Source organism: Myxine glutinosa, chromosome 9 (assembly GCF_964187855.1).
Source record: "Myxine glutinosa chromosome 9, kmMyxGlut1.1, whole genome shotgun sequence".
Lineage (NCBI taxonomy): Eukaryota > Metazoa > Chordata > Myxini > Myxiniformes > Myxinidae > Myxine > Myxine glutinosa.
The window spans coordinates 149,089,710-149,108,934 of NC_136269.1; the positions used below are offsets into that span (position 1 = coordinate 149,089,710).

The window sequence follows — 19,225 nt, forward strand, 5'->3', positions numbered from 1 at the left end:
CTCCACTGCAACAGCATTTGCTTTTGTACCTAGCACTACTATTGTCCTCAAGCAGAGGTGTCCACCAAACCCTCACCGATATTTTCCAGCTTCTCCACTCTTCTTGTTGAGCAAAGCCCGCCATTCACGAATCACATCATGCAGACCCAGCTGAGTTGTAGTGTAGTCATGGTAAAGGTCATCATAGTGTATCACAGTTTTCTGCATGTATGAAAAGACAGACGAGCACCACAAGATTGCTGCTTCAGGCGGTGTATAATTTACTTTACAATCAAAACATTTTGTGAAAAATTAAAACTAAAAAAAAAGAAACAAACCAAACATAATTTCACTTCCCATATTTTTCTACTATATTCATAGATGTCTGACTGTGGTCTCTCTCCTTTTAAAAATATCATGGAGTGGGTACAAATATAAAATTAGGTTTATTCTTCTATAGCGAATCAATTTCAACTAAAACGCTTGCCTTCCGGGAGCAACATCTGTATCGACATGATTAAATTGCACTCTTGTCCCCCACCCCCCACCCCCACTCCCCCGGGGCTTCAAGCAGGTAATGCATGCAATTTTAATTTGGCATTGCCATTTGTATTTTATGCAATCTGACTTTTCCATTGTTATTCGGATTTTATGTAATTTACCCTTGCATTGTTAATTCTATTGGATGCAATTTGACTTTTTGGATTGCTATTTATATTATTGTAAGTAATTTGAGTTTTTGCATTGCTATTTATATTATCTATATTATAATAGGCGAAGGTGATTCTGTCTGTCTGTCTGTCTGTCTGTCTGGGGGTGTGGCTTACTCCGTTTGCAGAGTATCTCCACCCATTCTTGGAGAGGCTTCATGTAAACAAATATCCACCATTTTATTAACTCGAATAGCTCTGAGGCCTGTTTCGTTAGGCCCGTGCTGTCTTTCTCTCTCACACAGGTTTATTTCAACTCTAATTCGTTTTATCATTTCATTTTGAACAGTCGCTAACATAGTTTTAGACTCGGTTGAAAAAAAACGGGAGGAAAATCCCATGAAAGTTTCCGTTTATAGAACGAAATGAATTCTCAAAGGCCTGTAAAATAAAGCCCATTCATTGAGTCACCCTCACGATTTTATCTCTGTAAGGTATCTCGACAGACTACGATCGATTGTAGCACACGTTTATTGACTCTCCCGATACAGGTCCGATTCACAGCGGAAGCCTTCCGAGCTGGGCCATAACTTCCGGAAAACGGAAATAAACCCGTGGTCACTGTGTCGGGATACAACGGTGAATATTTGCAGCTTCATACATGACATCCTCCCCTTTAAGTCCAAAATTACCAAGAGCAATATGTGCTAGACTTCCAAAATTGACATTTCAAAAGCAACATTTCCAAAACATGTGAAAATATGTGTGCAAACGATTATGAGAATAATGAAAATACATGAAAATAGAACAGGTGTCACCGTGAAAATAGAACGTATGTCAACGTGAAAATAGAACGTGTCAACGTGAAAATAGAACATGTGTCAACGTGAAAATAGAACATGTGTCAACGTGAAAATAGAACATATGTCAACGTGAAAATAGAACATATTCAAAGATTCAAACGGTCGGGTGCTTTTCTCTCACACATTGAGCGTCGCGGTGTACCAGTGGATACAGATTCCGAAGTGATTCCTTTGGTCTCCACGAAGGGTGTAGCGTTCGCAGAGGTTTTCGGGGCATCCGAGCCGGCTGGAGCGGCCACGACGATCTCCGGCAGTGGCGGGTCTAACTGTTGTTCTGACTGTGATGATGCTTCAGGCTCTATCGACTGACAGTGACGGTAGGTTATGTGGTCCTGATGTAGACGAATTTCACGCCCGTCGTGCAGGCGAATCGCGCAGGACAATGGACCTGGTTTCTCGATGATGTCCCCCGGTAGCCACGTCCAACCTGCACCAAAATTTAAGGGAAAACACTTGATCTCCTATGTTGATACAGCGACTGTTGGACGACTTATCATGCACCAACTTTTGATTAAGCTGGCTCTGATAAACATTTGATGATATGTCTGGTTTGAGATTGTCAAGTGTCGATCTCAAGTGTCGTTTCATCAATAACTCAGACGGAGCTGCACCGGTTGTTCATTGTGGCGTGATGCGGTATTTGAACAGGAGACGAGAAAGCATTGTTACCAGGGTTCCCTCCTGAAGTTTCTGCAATCCGGATTTGATGATTCCCACGGATCGTTCGGCCAAGCCATTTGAAGCCTGGTGATGTGGGCTGACAAACTTATGTTTGATGCCGTTCCGACGTGTGTACTCGGCAAACTCGAAACTGGAAAAACACGTACAGTTATCACTCACGATCATCCTGGGCAGACCATGAGTGGCGAAACAGCGTCTGAGTCTTTCGATGACAATGGCTGACGTAGTACCACGCGTCACATAGGCATCCATCCATTTTGTGTGGGCGTCCGTAATTATTAGAATAATGCTGCCGTTAATAGGCCCGGCATAATTGAGATGTATCTGATGCCACGGTTCGCTGGGCCATTCCCAGGGATGCAGTGGCGCTTTCGCAGGTGTATTCCTCCGGGTCCTCTGGCAGGGGTAACAATGTCAAACATGATGTTCGATATCAGCATCAAGATTCGGCCACCACACATAGTTCCTGGCGAGTGACTTCATCTTCACAATCCTGGGGTGACCGTCATGGATTTCATCGCAGATTTTCCGCAGATTTTTCCGAAGATTTCCGCAGATTTTCCACAGGAACGCAGATTTTCCGGGATCACGACACGACATCCCCAGAGTAGGCAAACATTTTTCACACTGAGTTTGTTTTTACGTGCTTTAAAAGACGCAAAAGCTGGGTCACCCTCAGGTAGCAAATGCCATCCAAGCTGTACAGCCTGGACAGGTCTGGACAGAACGGGGTCTCGTCGAGTATGAGTGTGGATCTGGCCGGAATCGACAGCACAATCTTCCAGATGATCCATCAGTGTGATAATGGATCCTGGTGTAGGCGAATCATCAACGGATTCTGGAAGGGGTAACCGACTCATGGCATCTGCATTTGTGATAGACGAACCGGGCTTATAACATATGGTGTAGTCATAAGCAGTGAGAAACAGGGACCAGCGGATGATCCTGGGCGGTAGTGTGTCAGGTGTCGCCTTAGTTGGAACAAACAGACTGATCAGCGGCTTGTGATCAGTGCGAATCGTGAAATGATGTCCAAGAAGGTACTGGCGAAATTAGCTGACGCCGAAAACGATTCCCAATCCTTCCTTGTCAAGTTGGGAATAGTTCTTCTCTGCAGGGGACAATGTTCTGGATGCAAATGCAACAGGTCTTTCCGTACCATCAGGCATCACGTGTGATATTACACTCCCCACTCCATACCGACAGGCATCGCATGTCAGCACAAGAGCCTTCTCTGGATCAAAATGAACGAGAACATTGGACGATTTGAGCAGATCCTTAGAGGTCTGGAATGCTGATTGTTCAGTGGACCCCCAGCTCCAGGAGACTCCTTTCTTCAAAAGCCGATAAAGGGCGCCCAAAACGTCGGTCACATTCGGAATGTAACGACCATAGAACTGAAGCAAACCGAGGTATGACTTCAATTCGGTTACGTCTCGTGGAGCCGGAGCATCCTTGATAGCTCGGACTTTCTCATCTGTCGGGTGTAGACCCTTGGCATCAATCGTATGACCCAGGTACGTGACTGATGGCACCATAAACTTGCACTTGTCTCGACGCAAACGTAGGCTTCTTCGTCCGAAATCTTCTTCAGAACTCTATCCAGATTTTGTAGATGTTCCGCGACCATACGATCAGTAACCAGAATATCATCCTGGTAACAAACGAAGTTGCGTTCGGTGGCAAACAAACTGTCCATGACACGCTGATAAATTCCAGGTGCAGATTTCACTCCAAATCTGAGTCGGTGGTACCTGTACAACCCACGATGTGTGTTGATGGTAAGATACTGTTTCGAATTCTCGTCCAAGCGGAGCTGTATAGGCGGATTTGAGATTGAATTTCGTAAAGGTCTTGCCTCCCGTGAGACGAGCATAGAAGTCTTCGATCCCCGGGATTGGATATTTATCCAATGAAGAACACTTGTTCACGGTCATTTTATAATCTCCACATATGCGGATGGACTGGTCCGATTTTATGACCGGAACGATGGGCGCCGCTCATTCGGCATACTGGATTTGCTCGATGATGCCCTGATTTTCAAGATAATCCAGTTCCTTGTCAATCCGCTCCCGCAGGGCGAAAGGGACTGGGCGAGCTCTGCAAAATATAGGATTGGCATCCGGTCAACACTGAGTTTAGCCGTATGTCCTTTCAAGGTTCCAAGCTCATCCTTGAAGACATCCGGGTACGTATCCAGCACATTTTTGAGTGTGTATGCTGCGGTAGGAGAAACGTTGGCTGCCCGGAGTTGATGAATGCTTTTCCACTTCAGTTGAATTATGCGCAACCAGTCCCTGCCGAGTAAGGAAGGGCCCTTTCCAGGAATGATGATCAGGGGTAGGTGAAACTCACGGTTATCGTAGCCCACCCAGACGTCACATGTACCGCAGGGAACAATCTTCTCACCTGTATAGGTGGAGAGTCCATAGATAGTAGGTTTCAGATGGGGTCGGTCAGCATCACTCCACAGGTTTGTGAAAACAGCATGGCTGATGAGCGAGACGGCCGCACCAGTGTCGACCTCCATTTGCAATGGTCGATTGTTGACGACAACAGTGGCAAGAAGAGGGTCCCGCTTATGGTGAGAATCAATATGAAACAGGTCAAATGACTGAGTTGTCGGAAACAGAGCTCACCTGGTCAAGCTCAGGTTCCTCCGAACCGATAAACTGATGAATCTTCTTGTCAGCAGCTTTCCCTTTTCCCGATTTGCGAGTGATGCAAGCTGGAGCAATATGGCCAGTTTTCGAACAGAAATGGCAGGTTGCATCTTTGAACCGACACGTCTCCAGAGGGTGCTTTCCGTTGCACCGAAAACATTTGTTGTGGGTTTGAGACTGCACTGGCTTCTGACGATGAGCCTTGTTCCAACGTTTTGGCTGATCATGATCCAACCGATTCACAGCAGGGCTGGTACCAGACGAGCAGTGGCACCGATGCTTGTAGCGTTGCGTTCAGCACTTTCCATGGAAATGGCGGTGTCTCTGGCATTTTGGAACGTCAGTCTTCTCTCAGCAAGCAGGCGTCCACGAGTGCGGTCATCAAACATTCCAACCCAGTCGTACCCAGCTGCTCCTGGACTCCGTGTCCTTTCCTCCTGACAAGGTGGAAAAGTTTCTGTCAACCCTCGACTCTGATTCTGCAACTGGACCTGACAGCATCAGCCCATGGGTCCTAAAATCCTGTTCTTCCGCTCTTTCACTCCCTCTCTCTGTTCTCTTCGCCCTCTCTTTTGCTCAAGGTCAACTGCCATCTGCTTGGAAATCAGCCAACATCACCGCTTTGCACAAAAAAGGTGCAAAAACAGATCCTAGCAACTACAGTCCAATCAGCCTTCTCCCAATTATCAGCAAAGTCATGGAATCCATCATTGCTTTGGATATGAAATCTTTCCTCTTCTCCAATGGCTTGATCTCTGATCATCAATTTGGTTTCAGACCAGGTCACTCTCCTCTGGACATGGTGCTTCTGCTGTCTCAACAATGGATGGAGGTCCTCAATGCCAAACAGGAAATTAGAGCCGTCTCCCTCGACATATCACGTGCCTTCGATACGGTCTGGCACCCCGCTCTGCTCACCAAACTCTCCTCCTTTGGTATCCATGGAAATCTCCACGCATGGCTGGCGGACTTCCTCTCTAGTCGTCGTCAACGTGTGGCCCTGAATGAGTTTCTCTCATCTCCTCTTCCTGTTCAGGCTGGAGTTCCCCAAGGCAGTGTTCTGGGCCCTGTGCTTTTTCTGGTCTTCATCAATGATCTTTCTGACTCTCTTGAAAATCCTCTCTATCTCTTTGCTGATGACTCCACTCTCTGCCGCTCCATTCCTCATCCCTCAGATCGGCAGTCTGCAGCCTCCTCACTCTCTGCAGACCTGGACAAAATCACAGACTGGGCAAACAAGTGGAACATGTCTTTCAATCCTGACAAATCTCACACTCTTACGATGTCTCTCCGAAAAGACCGACTGGACAACCCTCCCATCTACTTTCTGAATAATCCTCTCCAAGAAGTTCTGTCTCTCAAGCTTTTGGGTCTCACTATCTGCCATGATCTTTCCTGGGAAAACCACATTTCCAAGCTGGCCTCCAAAGCCAGTCGCCGACTGGGCATCCTCCGTCGTGCGAAGTCCTTCCTTGGCACCCCTGAGCTCCTCACCACATACAAGGCTTTCATCCGCAGCTCAATGGAGTACTGCTCTCCCCTCTGGGCCGGTGCTCCTGCCTCACACCTAGCTCGTCTTCACGCTGTTGAAACCAAAGCGTTCAGAATCATTGGAATCTCCCGCGATTAAGCTAACTCCAAGGGCCTTTCACTTAATCACCGCAGGCAGGTTGGTGGTCTTTCCGTCTTCTACCGACTCCTCTCCGGCCTTGCTCCCCCAGCTCTCTCTGGGCTGTCCCCCAAATATTCCTGCAGGTCGCACAAGATCTGCCTGCAACCCTCTTATGGTTAAACTGCCAAAATCAAGACTCTCTGCTCACCTTCACTCCTTCATTCCTCTTTTCTCCCGCCTCTGGAACAAACTCCCTCACTCTCTTCAATCCCACTCCTCCCTCCAGGTCTTTAAAACGGCTGTTCACGACCATCTCTTATCTTCCCCAATCCAAAACCTTGATCTTTTCTACCCCCGCTAATTTCACCACAAATCCACTTTTTTGAGGTGACTTTTGACTTCTTTCCTGGAAGTCCTTGGTGTCCTTGCGTTTTATACCTATCCTGCCTCCCCCCAGGCCCTCTCCCTCCAAAAACATCTCCCGATGTCCCTGCTCTCAAATGTTGTGTTTGTGTGCTTCCTCCCTTTCTCTCCCCATCTTGTTGACCGCTCCCCTTTTTATATACTTTGTTTGCTTGTTTGTTTGATTTGTTTGTTTGATAAATGTTAGCTCTTTCACGAGCCTCGACTCTGTACACAAAAAAAAAAAAAAACCACCAGCAAATCACGGAGAATGTCATCAATCGTGTCCCCAAACTCACACAGATGTGACAGTTTTTTGAGGTGTGCAATGAAGTCTGCGATCGACTGACCTTGATGCTGTCTGCACATGTAAAAATTAAACCGACACAGGATGACTGAAGATGGATTACAATGTTCCTTCAAAGCGGCCTTGAGCTCTGCATACGTGAGCTCCTAGATTGTCCGAGGCCGAATCAGGTTTTTAACGAGTGTGAACGTCTCATCCCCGCAAACGGACAGGAAGACGGCCTTCATCCGGGCTTCGGTCGCGATGCCGTTCGCCTCGGCTCGAAGTAGAAAGACAACCGCTCAGAATACGTGTCAAAATCTCCCTCATGATTGTCTAGTTCATCGATATGGCCGAAAGAGTCATGGTCTAGATGTTTATCCTCCTCGCCATGTAAGGTATCTCGACAGACGACGATCGATTGTAGCACACGTTTATTGACTCTCCCGATACAGGCCCGATTCACAACAGCGCCATCCGAGCTGGGCCGTAACTTCCGGAAAACGAAAAAAAAACCCGCGGTCACGGTGTTGGGATACAACGGTGAATATTTGCAGCTTCATACGTGACAATCTCGAATTCGCCATCTGATTTAATTTTTATCGATGGTTTTAGACTCGGTCTCAGAAATAATTGAGAACATTCACGCACACACGGGAAAATGCAGATATATTTTTAAAGATCACGCCACGATGATACACGAAAATACACCGCCTAAAATAACAGTCGGGGAAAATGTCGACATGTTAAAAATTCGCTTTTTCTTTTCCGTTAAGATATATTACTTTTACTTTTGATGACAGTTGTCACAAAACGACATATTTTTTCGTTCTTATTTCATTCAACATTATTATCCGGAAGTACAAACTAAAATATGTTTCAGGAAATTACCGAGAGATATTTCTTCGTTTTTTTTTTATTAGTTATGTGCGCATACACTTTAAATAGGTTTATTTTAAATCTTTAATTTTCACAATGGGTTGGAGAGTGATGAGCGAGGGGTTGGAGAGCGAGGAGCGAGGGGTTGGAGAGCGAGGAGCTAGGGGTTGGAGAGCGAGGAGCTAGGGGTTGGAGAGCGAGGAGCGAGGGGTTGGAGAGCGAGGGGCGAGGGGTTGCAGAGCGAGGAGCTAGGGGTTGGAGAGCGAGGAGCTAGGGGTTGGAGAGCGAGGAGCTAGGGGTTGGAGAGCGAGGAGCGAGGGGTTGGAGAGCGAGGAGCTAAGGGTTGGAGAGCGAGGAGCGAGGGGTTGGAGAGCGAGGAGCGAGGGGTTGGAGAGCGAGGAGCGAGGGGTTGGAGAGCGAGGAGCTAGGGGTTGGAGAGCGAGGAGCTAGGGGTTGGAGAGCGAGGGGCGAGGGGTTGGAGAGTGAGGAGCTAGGGGTTGGAGGGCAAGGGGTTGGAGAGCGAGGAGCTAGGGGTTGGAGAGCGAGGAGCTAGGGGTTGGAGAGCGAGGAGCTAGGGGTTGGAGAGCGAGGGGTGAGGGGTTGGAGAGCGAGGAGCGAGGGGTTGGAGAGCGAGGAGCGAGGGGTTGGAGAACGAGGAGCTAGGGGTTGGAGAGCGAGGAGCTAGGGGCTGAAGAGCGAGGAGCTAGGGGTTGGAGGGCGAGGGGTTGGAGAGCGAGGGGAGAGGGGTTGGAGAGCGAGGAGCTAGGGGTTGGAGAGCGAGGGGCAAGGGGTTGGAGAGCGAAGAGCGAGGGGTTGGAGAGCGAGGAGCAAGGTGATGGAGAGCGAGGAGCGAGGGGTTGGAGAGAGGGCCGATTGGAGAGGAGAGTGAGGAGCGATTGGAGAGGAGAGTGAGGAGCGATTGGAGAGGAGAGTGAGGAGCGATTGGAAAAGGAGAGTGAGGAGCGATTGGAAAAGGAGAGTGAGGAGCGATTGGAGAGGAGTGTGAGGGATTGGAGAGGAGTGTGAGGAAGTATTGGAGAGGAGTGTGAGGAGATATTGGAGGGGAGTGGGATTGGAGAGGCCTGAGGGTGGAGAGAGGCGAGTGTCAGGTGGAGAGGAGTGAGGTGTCACACATTATGTGAAATAAATAAATTGTGTTCATTACACCATTTCTTGATCTGATGAATTGCCAGTAACCATTTTGTAAAATTTAATGTGCAGCATCTAAACAAGATGTCCAAATTTCACACACGTCCATGCCCGTGGGATTCCCATGGGTGACCCCACTAGTCTTACTATAATTCACCAAATGTCCGTCCGTCCGTCCGTTCAAAGGCACCGCAAAAACGGCTGAACCGATCGCAACAATATTTTTAGGTGGGTAATCCTGGCATCCCCTGGAGTAACATAGGCTATATTGTTTTTCCAATTTCAGCTTTGGCCTCCAGCATTTTCAGGTTTGGACTCCCACATAACGTTATTTTCCCGGGTGCCGCACAAACGGCTGCACCGATCGCTGCACAGCTGCACCGATCGGCTGCACCGATCGGACTTGGTGGCCTTGGACACAGACCTTTTATAAGGACATGGGTTGAATCCCTGCTTGAGAGAATGCCAACCCCCTCCCCACCATCACGGTCGTCTCTCCAATTCACAATCCCACGAGATATGCGGAAAGGACAACCGAAAACCAATTATCTTCTTTTTGATTCATATATAAACATCATTAAAAGTAAATAATGACCTCGGACAAAGTTCAAACGATGTGGGTTTAATCTCTACATGAGAGAATTCCACATAGCTATTTGGGCGGTGTATAAGCTAACAGATCGCTGTCTCCATCGATCTTGCCAAGGCCGTAACACCTATCGGCTCAAAATCCTTTTAACTGTTGACTTGGTAGTTTTTATAATGAAGGAAACACGTATGGGGAGTACATACGACTTCGCGATTGTGAATGTGTCAGCTCTGAGGCGTCTTTCGCTTCACATCAAATTATTCATTACATTCATTCATTCATTTAATGATCATTACGCTCATTATTATGCTCATTAAACGTTCATTAAACATTAGACGTTCATTAAACGATTACGAAAATAAAAACGAAAAACATTACGAAATTACGTTCACACCGTCACATCAATCACTACCGTGAACACAAACATCGTCACAACATCGTCACAATGAAAACATCGTCACAAACATTACGTTACGCTACATTACAAAAAGATTCCGGCAAATATGTTGATCGGTTGGTTTGTTACTTGCCGGAAAATTTTTTCTGGCAAGTATGTTGATCTGTTCGTTTGTCTGTTTGTCTGTCTGTTTGTCTGTTTGTCTGTCTGTCTGTCTGTTTGCAGCACTGCGTCTACACCGTTGCACGTAGAATCGCCAAACTTTGCACACTTATTGGTCTTGCCCTGGAATAGACTGTGCCCAATTGATGACGTCATCGGTGACGTGGTTCGGCCGCCATCTTGGAAAAACCGAAAAACTTTGCACCTCTATATCTCCGAAAGTACTGAACAGAAAAAATTGAGACATGGCTCATTGTAAAGAACTCTCCATGGGGAATAAAATATGTTAATGATGACGTCATATGTCACGTGGTCGGCCGCCATCTTGGAAAAACGGCAAAACTTTGCACCACGAAATCTCCAAAAGTGCTGAACAGAAAAAATTGAGACATGGCTCATTGTAAAGAACTCTCCATTGGGAATAAAATATGTTAATGATGATGTCATATGTCACGTGGTCGGCCGCCATCTTGGAAAAACGGCAAAACTTTGCACCACTATATCTCCAAAAGTGCTGAACAGAAAAAATTGAGACATGGCTCATTGTAAAGAACTCTCCATGGGGAATAAAATATGTTAATGATGATATCATCGGTCACGTGGTTCGGCCGCCATATTTGTTCTAAATGGCCGATAAAAAGTACATTCCGGCAAGTCCTCGGTCTCTGACCGATTTTTCATCTGTCTGTCTGTCTGTTTGCAGCACTGCGTCTACACCGTTGCACGTAGAATCGCCAAACTTTGCACACATATTGGTCTTGCCCTGGAATAGACTGTGCCCAATTGATGACGTCATTGGTCACGTGGTTCGGCCGCCATCTTGGAAAAACCGAAAAATTTTGCACCTCGATATCTCAGTGCTGAACAGAAAAAATTGAGACATGGCTCATTGTAAAGAACTCTCCATGGGGAATAAAATATGTTAATGATGACGTCATCGGTCACGTGGTTCGGCCGCCATCTTGGAAAAAACGAAAATTTTTGCACCTCCATATCTCCGAAAGTCCTGAACAGAAAAAATTGAGACATGGCTCATTGTAAAGAACTCTCCATGGGGAATAAAATATGTTGATGATGACGTCATATGTCACGTGGTCGGCCGCCATCTTGGAAAAACGGCAAAACTTTGCACCACTATATCTCCAAAAGTGCTGAACAGAAAAAATTGAGACATTGCTCATTGTAAAGAATTCTCCATGGGGAATAAAATATGTTGATGATGACGTCATATGTCACGTGGTTCGGCCGCCATCTTGGAAAAACCGAAAAATTTTGCACCTCCGTTTCTCTGAAAGTGCTGAATAGAAAAAATTGAGACATGGCTCATTGTAAAGAACTCCATGGGGAATAAAATATGTTAATGATGATGCCATCGGTCACGTGGTTCGGTCGCCATCTTGGAAAAACGGGAAAACTTTGCACCACTATATCTCCAAAAGTGCAGAATGGAAAAAATTGAGACATGGCTCATTGTAAAGAACTCTCCATGGGGAATAAAATATGTTAATGATGACGTCATAGGTCACGTGGTTCGGCCGCCATCTTGGAAAAACCGAAAAACAACACCTCTAAATCTCCAAAAGTGCTGAATAGAAAAAATTGAGACATGGCTCATTGTAAAGAACTCTCCATGGGGAATCAAATATGTTAATGATGACGTCATCAGTCACGTGGTTCGGCCGCCATTTTGGAAAAACCGAAAAACTTTGCACCACTATATCTCCAAAATTGCTGAACAGAAAAAATTGAGACATGGCTCATTGTAAAGAACTCTCCATGGGGAAAAAAATATGTTAATTATGACGTCATCGGTCACGTGGTTCGGCCGCCATCTTGGAAAAACCCAAAAACTTTGCACCTCGATATCTCCGAAAGTCCTGAATAGAAAAATTTGAGACATCACTCATTGTAAAGGACTCTCCATGGGGAATAAAATATGTTAATGATGACGTCATCGGTCACGTGGTTCCGCCACCATAGTTGTCCTAAATGGCCGATAAAAAAGTACATTCCGGCAAGTCCTCGGTCTCTGACCGATTTTTCATTACTTGCCGTAAAAAATTTTCCGGCAAGTATGTTGATCTGTTCGTTTGTCTGTTTGTCTGTCTGTCTGTCTGTCTGTTTGCAGCACTACGTCTACACCGTTGCACGTGGAATCACCAAACTTTGCACACGTATTTGTCTTGCCCTCTAATATACTGTGCCCAAATGATGACGTCATCGGTCACGTGGTTCGGCCGCCATCTTGGAAAAACCGAAAATCTTTGCACCTCGATATCTCAAAGTGCTGAACAGAAAAAATTGAGACATGGCTCATTGTAAAGAACTCTCCATGGGGAATAAAATATGTTAATGATGACGTCATCGGTCACGTGGTTCGGCCGCCATCTTGGAAAAAACGAAAACTTTGCACCTCAACATCTCCGAAAGTACTGAACAGAAAAAATTGAGACATGGCTCATTGTAAAGAACTCTCCATGGGGAATAAAATATGTTAATGATGACGTCATATGTCACGTGGTCGGCCGCCATCTTGGAAAAACGGCAAAACTTTGCTCCACTATATCTCCAAAAGTACTGAACAGGAAAAATTGAGACATGGCTCATTGTAAAGAACTCTCCATGGGGAATAAAACATGTTAATGATGACGTCATCGGTCACGTGGTGCGGCCGCCATCTTGGAAAAACGGCAAAACTTTGCACCACTATATCTCCGAAAGTGCTGAACAGAAAAAATTGAGACATGGCTCATTATAAAGAACTCTCCATGGTGAATAAAATATGTTAATGATGACGTCATCAGTCACGTGGTTCGGCCGCCATCTTGGAAAAACCGAAAAATTTTGCACCTCCCTATCTCCGGAAGTGCTGAATAGAAAAAATTGAGACATGGCTCATTGTAAATAACTCTCCATGGGGAATAAAATATGTTACTGATGATGTCATCAGTCACGTGGTTCGGCCGCCATATTTGTCCTAAATGGCCGATAATAAAGTAAATTCCGGCAAGTCCTCGGTCTCTGACCGATTTTTCATCTGTTTGTCTGTTTGTTCACAGTACTACGTCTACACCATTGCACATAGAATCGCCAAACTTTACATACATATTTGTCTTGCCCTGGAATAGACTGTGCCCAATTGATGACGTCATTGGTCACGTGGTTTGGCCGCCATCGTGGAAAAACCGAAAAACTTTGCACCTCTATATCTCCGAAAGTGCTGAATAGAAAAAATTGAGACATGGCTCATTGTAAAGAACTTTCCATGGGGAATAAAATATGTTAATGATGATGTCATCGGTCACGTGCTTCGGCCGCCATCTTGGAAAAACCCGGAAAACTTTGCACCTCTATATCTCCGAAAGTGCTGAATAGAAAAAATTGAGACATGGCTCATTGTAAAGAACTCTCCATGGGGAATAAAATATGTTAATGATGATATCATAGGTGCCTCCATTATGACGTCATAATTCGACAAGTACAAAACTTCATCCGATCAAGATGAAATTTCTTGAGCATCATCAAGGAATAAATTAGTTTAGAAAACAAATAATGATGACGTCATCGGTCACGTGGTTCGGCCGCCATATTTGTCCAAAATGGCCGATAAAAAAGTACATTCCGGCAAGTCCTCAGTCTCTGACCGATTTTTCATCTGATTGTGTGTTTGTTTGTCACCGGCCTAAGGGTCACAATTCTAAACCGATCGTCACGAAACTTCACCAAGTTGTATAGGTCGTCCCAATTGAGAAGCCTATTGTTTTTGGGGTCAAAAGGTCAAAAGGTCAACATAGGCCAAAGGTCACCAACTTTGCCAAATTTCTAAGTTCCTCAATTTTCAACCGATTGACTGAAATTTTAACAGGACATGCATATCTGGTCACTGAATTCAACCACCAAGTATATTTGAGGTCAACATATGCCAAAAGGTCAACATAGGCCAAATTTCTAAAATCCTCACTTTTCATCCGATTGACTTGAAATTCTAAGTGGATTTACATATATGGTCACTGAATTCAACCACCAACTATTTTTGAGGTCAACATAGGCCAAAAGGTCAACATAGGCCAAGTTTTTAAAATCCTAAATTTTCATCCGATTGACTTGAAAATTGAACAGCATTTGCACATTGAGTCACTAAATAGGGAAACTAACTATTTTTGAGGTCAAAAGGTCAACGGTCAACTCATGGTCAACCTTACAAAATCATTTTTCATCTGAAAAATCGTCACTTTTTTTTCCTGTTGACCCAGGCTTTGACCAAGATTGTCAATTATAATCTTGATGAAATGGACAATTTGCTGCATCAATGGAATTTTTTTTCTTGGGGGTGGGGGGCAGATTTTTCAAGTATCGTGCTCCCCATGACGTCTTCTTGTTTGATTTTTCCCATGTTCAGCACTTTGAGATGTCTTTGCATTTGAAAAGGGATATATAAATAAATAATAAAATTTCTTATTATGACTTCAATTTCTTGCACGTTGGTGGTTCCCCACGCCCCCTCCTCACCCCTTCATTAATTACCTCATTTGCTTCCCTTGTACACTTACCTCACTCTTGCATTAGCCTATATTTGATATATAACTAGACCAATGTGACTGTGTCGCCAATATGCCTCCACATAGTCCCACAACGGGTAGACGCCATCGTTCACTGTCCTAAAAATGAACAAGTTTGATTTAAATCCCTTCAGCTGTTTTCAAGTATCACATTTTCACCAGCCATGACAGGTTTCACATCGATTGGTGAAGCGGTTTCAGAGAAGGGATTTTTTTATATATCGGCTTTAAAGCTAATATGGCTGCTATACCACATGACATATGACCTTTAAAAATGTACACTCTGCATATGCACAGTCACGTGAAAAAGTAAGTACACCAAATGTAAAGTTTTGACTTTTTCAACATATTTCAACATACAGCTATTTGATCTTCATTTCAACAACATTGATAGATAAAGGTGATACAATATAACAAATATCATGAAACATTTACATTTTGTAGTCCATTGTATAATTTAAATAAACATAAATGCAAATTTCACACGTGGAAAAAGTAAGTACACCCTTGGCTCTAATAGGTGGTATTGCCCCCTTTGGCAGAAACAACCTCAAGTAAGTGTTTCTTATAACTGTCTGCCAGTCTCTTACATCGACTGGGAGAAATTTTTGCCCACTCCTCCATGCAGAATTCTTTCAGCTGTGCGATGTTTGAGGGGTTTCTTGCATGCACAGCTCGATTCAAATCCCCCCACAACATCTCGATGGGATTTAGATCCGGGCTTTGACTTGGCCATTTCAGAACCCTCCATTTCTTTCTTTTCAGCCATTCCTTGGTGGATTTACTGGTATGTTTAAGGTCATTGTCATGTTGCAAGGTCCACCTTCGGTTGAGCATCAACTTTCCGACAGATGGCCTCACATTATCCTCAAGCACCCTCTGGTACAATGAAGAATAAATCGTGGATTCTATTATGGTGAGCTGCCCAGGCCCTGATGCAGCAAAGCTGCCCAAAACTATAATATTTCGACCGCCATGCTTTACAGTTGGTATCAGGTTCTTGTGGTCAAATGCTGTCTTTGGTTTTCGCCAAACATGTCTTCTGGTACTGTGGCCAAATAGCTCTACCTTTGACTCATCTGTCCAGAGCACATTGTTCCATAAGTGCTGGTCTTTGCCGTGGTGTTCATTGGAAAACTTTTGTCTTGCCCTGATGTTCTTTCTGGACAGCAAAGGTTTCCTCCTGGCACACCTCCCATGTAGATCAAATGTGTGCAGCCTCTTTCTAATGGTAGACTCTTGCACTTTGACATCAACAGTGGCAAGAGCTACCTGTAGGTCCCGTGATGACATTCTGGGGTTCTTAGAGACTTCTTTTAGCATCTTGCGGTCTGCTCTCCGGTTGAACTTGCTAGGGTGGCTTGGCCTGAACAAGTTGGCAGTTGTTTGGAATCTTCTCCACTTGTAGATGATCTTCCGGACAGTAGAATGATTGATTTTAAATTGTTTGGAGATCTTTTTAAATCCCTTCCCAGACTCGTAGGCATCTATAACCTTCTTTCTGAAGGCCTCAGAGAGCTCTTTTGATCTAGGCATGGTGACGCCGCACACTTCAACAACAAAGAGCAAACCAAACTAAATGTCTGAGGTTTTAAAATAAGACAGGTTCCTCCAAGATCCTCTCTAACGATGTTCTAATCATTTGCACTAGAGCTGGTGCACCTGATTCTAATTTTAGGTGTTTGAAGTAGTGATAAATGTAGGGGTGTACTTCCTTTTTCCACATGCGAAATTTGCATTTATGTTTACTTAAATTATACAATGGACTACAAAATGTAAAAGTTTCATGATATTTGTTATATTATATCACCTTTATCTATCAATATTGTTGAAATGAAGATCAAATAGCTGTATGTTGAATTATGCTGAAAAAGTCAAAACTTTACATGGGGTGTACTTACTTTTTCACGTGACTCTATGGGTAGGGGATCACGTTTTTGAAGTTTCGTGTTGATCGGATGAGCTTAGTTTTTCTATCCAAGATGACTGCCAAATCACCTGACATATGACATCATAATTTTCAAAGTATGTGCAGCAATGGCGGTAGATAATATTTGTAAATTTTGCATCGATCGGGTAAGCAGTTTCAGAGACATAATTATTTAATATTTCCCTTCAATCCAATATGGCTGCCACACCATGTGACCAATGATGTTTTCTTGATAAAAAATTTAATTGCCATGCCTCGTCAATGACACACGTAAAGTTTCGAGTGGATCGATTTGGTGGTTTGGGAGAAGATGCTTTTTCAAGGTTTTAGGTTAAATCCAATATGGGTGCCAAACCATGTGACCTATGATGTCATAAATTTAATATTTCAATACAAATGGGTCATAGATCATGTGCATGCAATTTCAGATTTTTAGGATAAGGAATTCGATTAAAACATTTTTCACTGGTATACCACTTCACCTATGATGTCATAATTATCATGCTTTTGTTCCCTATTGGGATTAAATTATTAAATTAAATTATTATTATTAAATTAAATTTTTTAAATTCAATTAAATTTAATTATTATTAAATTTTTTCCATTCAGCGGTTTCCGAGAAATAATTTTTTAATTATTTGCGTTTAATCCAAGATGGCTGCCATATCACGTGACCTATGACGTCACAATTATCATAAAAACATTCTGCATGGGTGTCACCCCTACCCTGAAAGTTTCGTCTCAATTGGACATGTGGTTGCTGAGAAAAACGAGGTTTAGCCCGGAAGGACGGACAGACGGATGGACAACCCGAAAACAATGCCTCCGGCCACCTTCGGGGGCAGAGGCATAAAAATGTACATAGAAGCTCCTTTCATGAACCAAATAGAACACTGCATTACTACAAAATATGGTCATGTTCTACGTAGGAAGCCACCTGAAGAAAATGTGCTCCAAATTGCATTGTACATTATTGAATTAGCGGTCAATCTGCTAATCATAAAAGCTGAATGCCTCAACTCTGTGTTTGCCTCAAAATCTTGTATCCCAAAAACCATCTCTCTCTGTACCAACCGTACCCAGTCGAACCCAACTGCTCCTGGACTCTGTGCCCTTCTCTCCTGACAAGGTGGAGAAGTTTCTGTCAAACCTCGACTCTGATTCTGCAACTGGACCAGACGGCATCAGCCGTGATGTTTTTGGTTGGTATGGATGGGTACACTAAATATCCTAAAATCCTGCTCTGCCGCTTTTTAACACCCTCTCTCTGTTCTCTTCACCCTCTCTTTTGCTCAACGTAATCTGTCGTTAGCTTGTAAATCAGCCAACATTACAGCTTTACACAAAAAAGGTGCAAAAACAGATCCTTGAAACTACAGACCAATCAGCCTGCTCCCAATTATCAGCAAAGTCATGGAATCCATCATTGCTTCGGATATCAAATCCTTCATCTTCTCCAATGGCTTGATATCGGATCATCAATTTGGTTTCAGACTAGGTCATTCTACTGTAGACATGCTGCTTCTGCTGTCTCAACAATGGATGGAGGTCCTCAATGCCAAACAGGAAATCAGAGCTGTCTCCCTTGACATATCACGTGCCTTCGTCGGTCTGGCACCCCGCTCTGCTCACCAAAGTCTCCTACGATGGTATCCATCGAAATCTCCACACATGGCTTGCGGACCTCCTCTCTGGTCATCGTCAACGTGTGGTCCTGAATGGATTTCTCTCAACTCCCCTTCCTGTTCGGGCTGGAGTTCCCCAAGGCAGTGTTCTGGGCCCTGTGCTTTTTCTCGTCTTCATCAATGATCTCTCCAACTCTCTGGAAAATCCTCTCTATGTTTTTGCTGATGACTCCACTCTCTGCGGCTCCATTCCTCATCCTTCAGATCGGCAGTCTGCAGCCTCCTCACTCTCTGCAGACCTGGACAAAATCACAGACTGGTCAAACAAGTGGAACATGTGTTTCAATCCTGACAAATCTCACACTCTTACAATGTCTCTCCGAAAAGACCGACTGGACAACCCTCCCATCGACTTTCTCAACAATCCTCTCCAAGAAGTTCTGTCATTCAATCTTTTGGGTCTCACTATCTGCCATGATCCTTCCTGGGAAAACCACATTTCCAAGCTGGCCTCCAAAGCCAGTCGCCGTCTCGGCATCCTCCGTCATGCGAAGTCCTTCCTTGGCACACCTGTGCTCCTCACCACATACCAAGCTTCATACTGTTGAAGCCAAAGCTTTCAGAATAATTGGAATCTCCCGTGATGAGGCTAACTCCGTGGGTCTTTCACTCACTCACTGCAGGCAGGCGTTGGTCTTTCTGTCTTCTCCCGACTCCTATCCGGCCTAGCTTCCCCAGCTCTATCCCCCAAATATTCCTACAGGTCGCACAAGATCTGCTAGCAACCCTCTTCTGGTGA

The 19,225-nt window shown here is 44.6% G+C and overlaps 1 protein-coding gene across 2 annotated transcripts in view; it reads right to left on the reverse strand.

The window, feature by feature from the left end:
* The window catches only part of SLC3A1 (solute carrier family 3 member 1), a 186,386-nt gene that overhangs the window by 51,137 nt on the left and 116,024 nt on the right, over positions 1-19,225 (reverse strand). For both annotated transcript variants that reach the window (XM_068127931.2, XM_068127930.2), the window contains one exon: positions 77-201. In XM_068127931.2, coding sequence (XP_067984032.1) covers positions 77-201 — 125 coding nt within the window. The remainder of the gene's footprint in view (positions 1-76; positions 202-19,225) is intronic.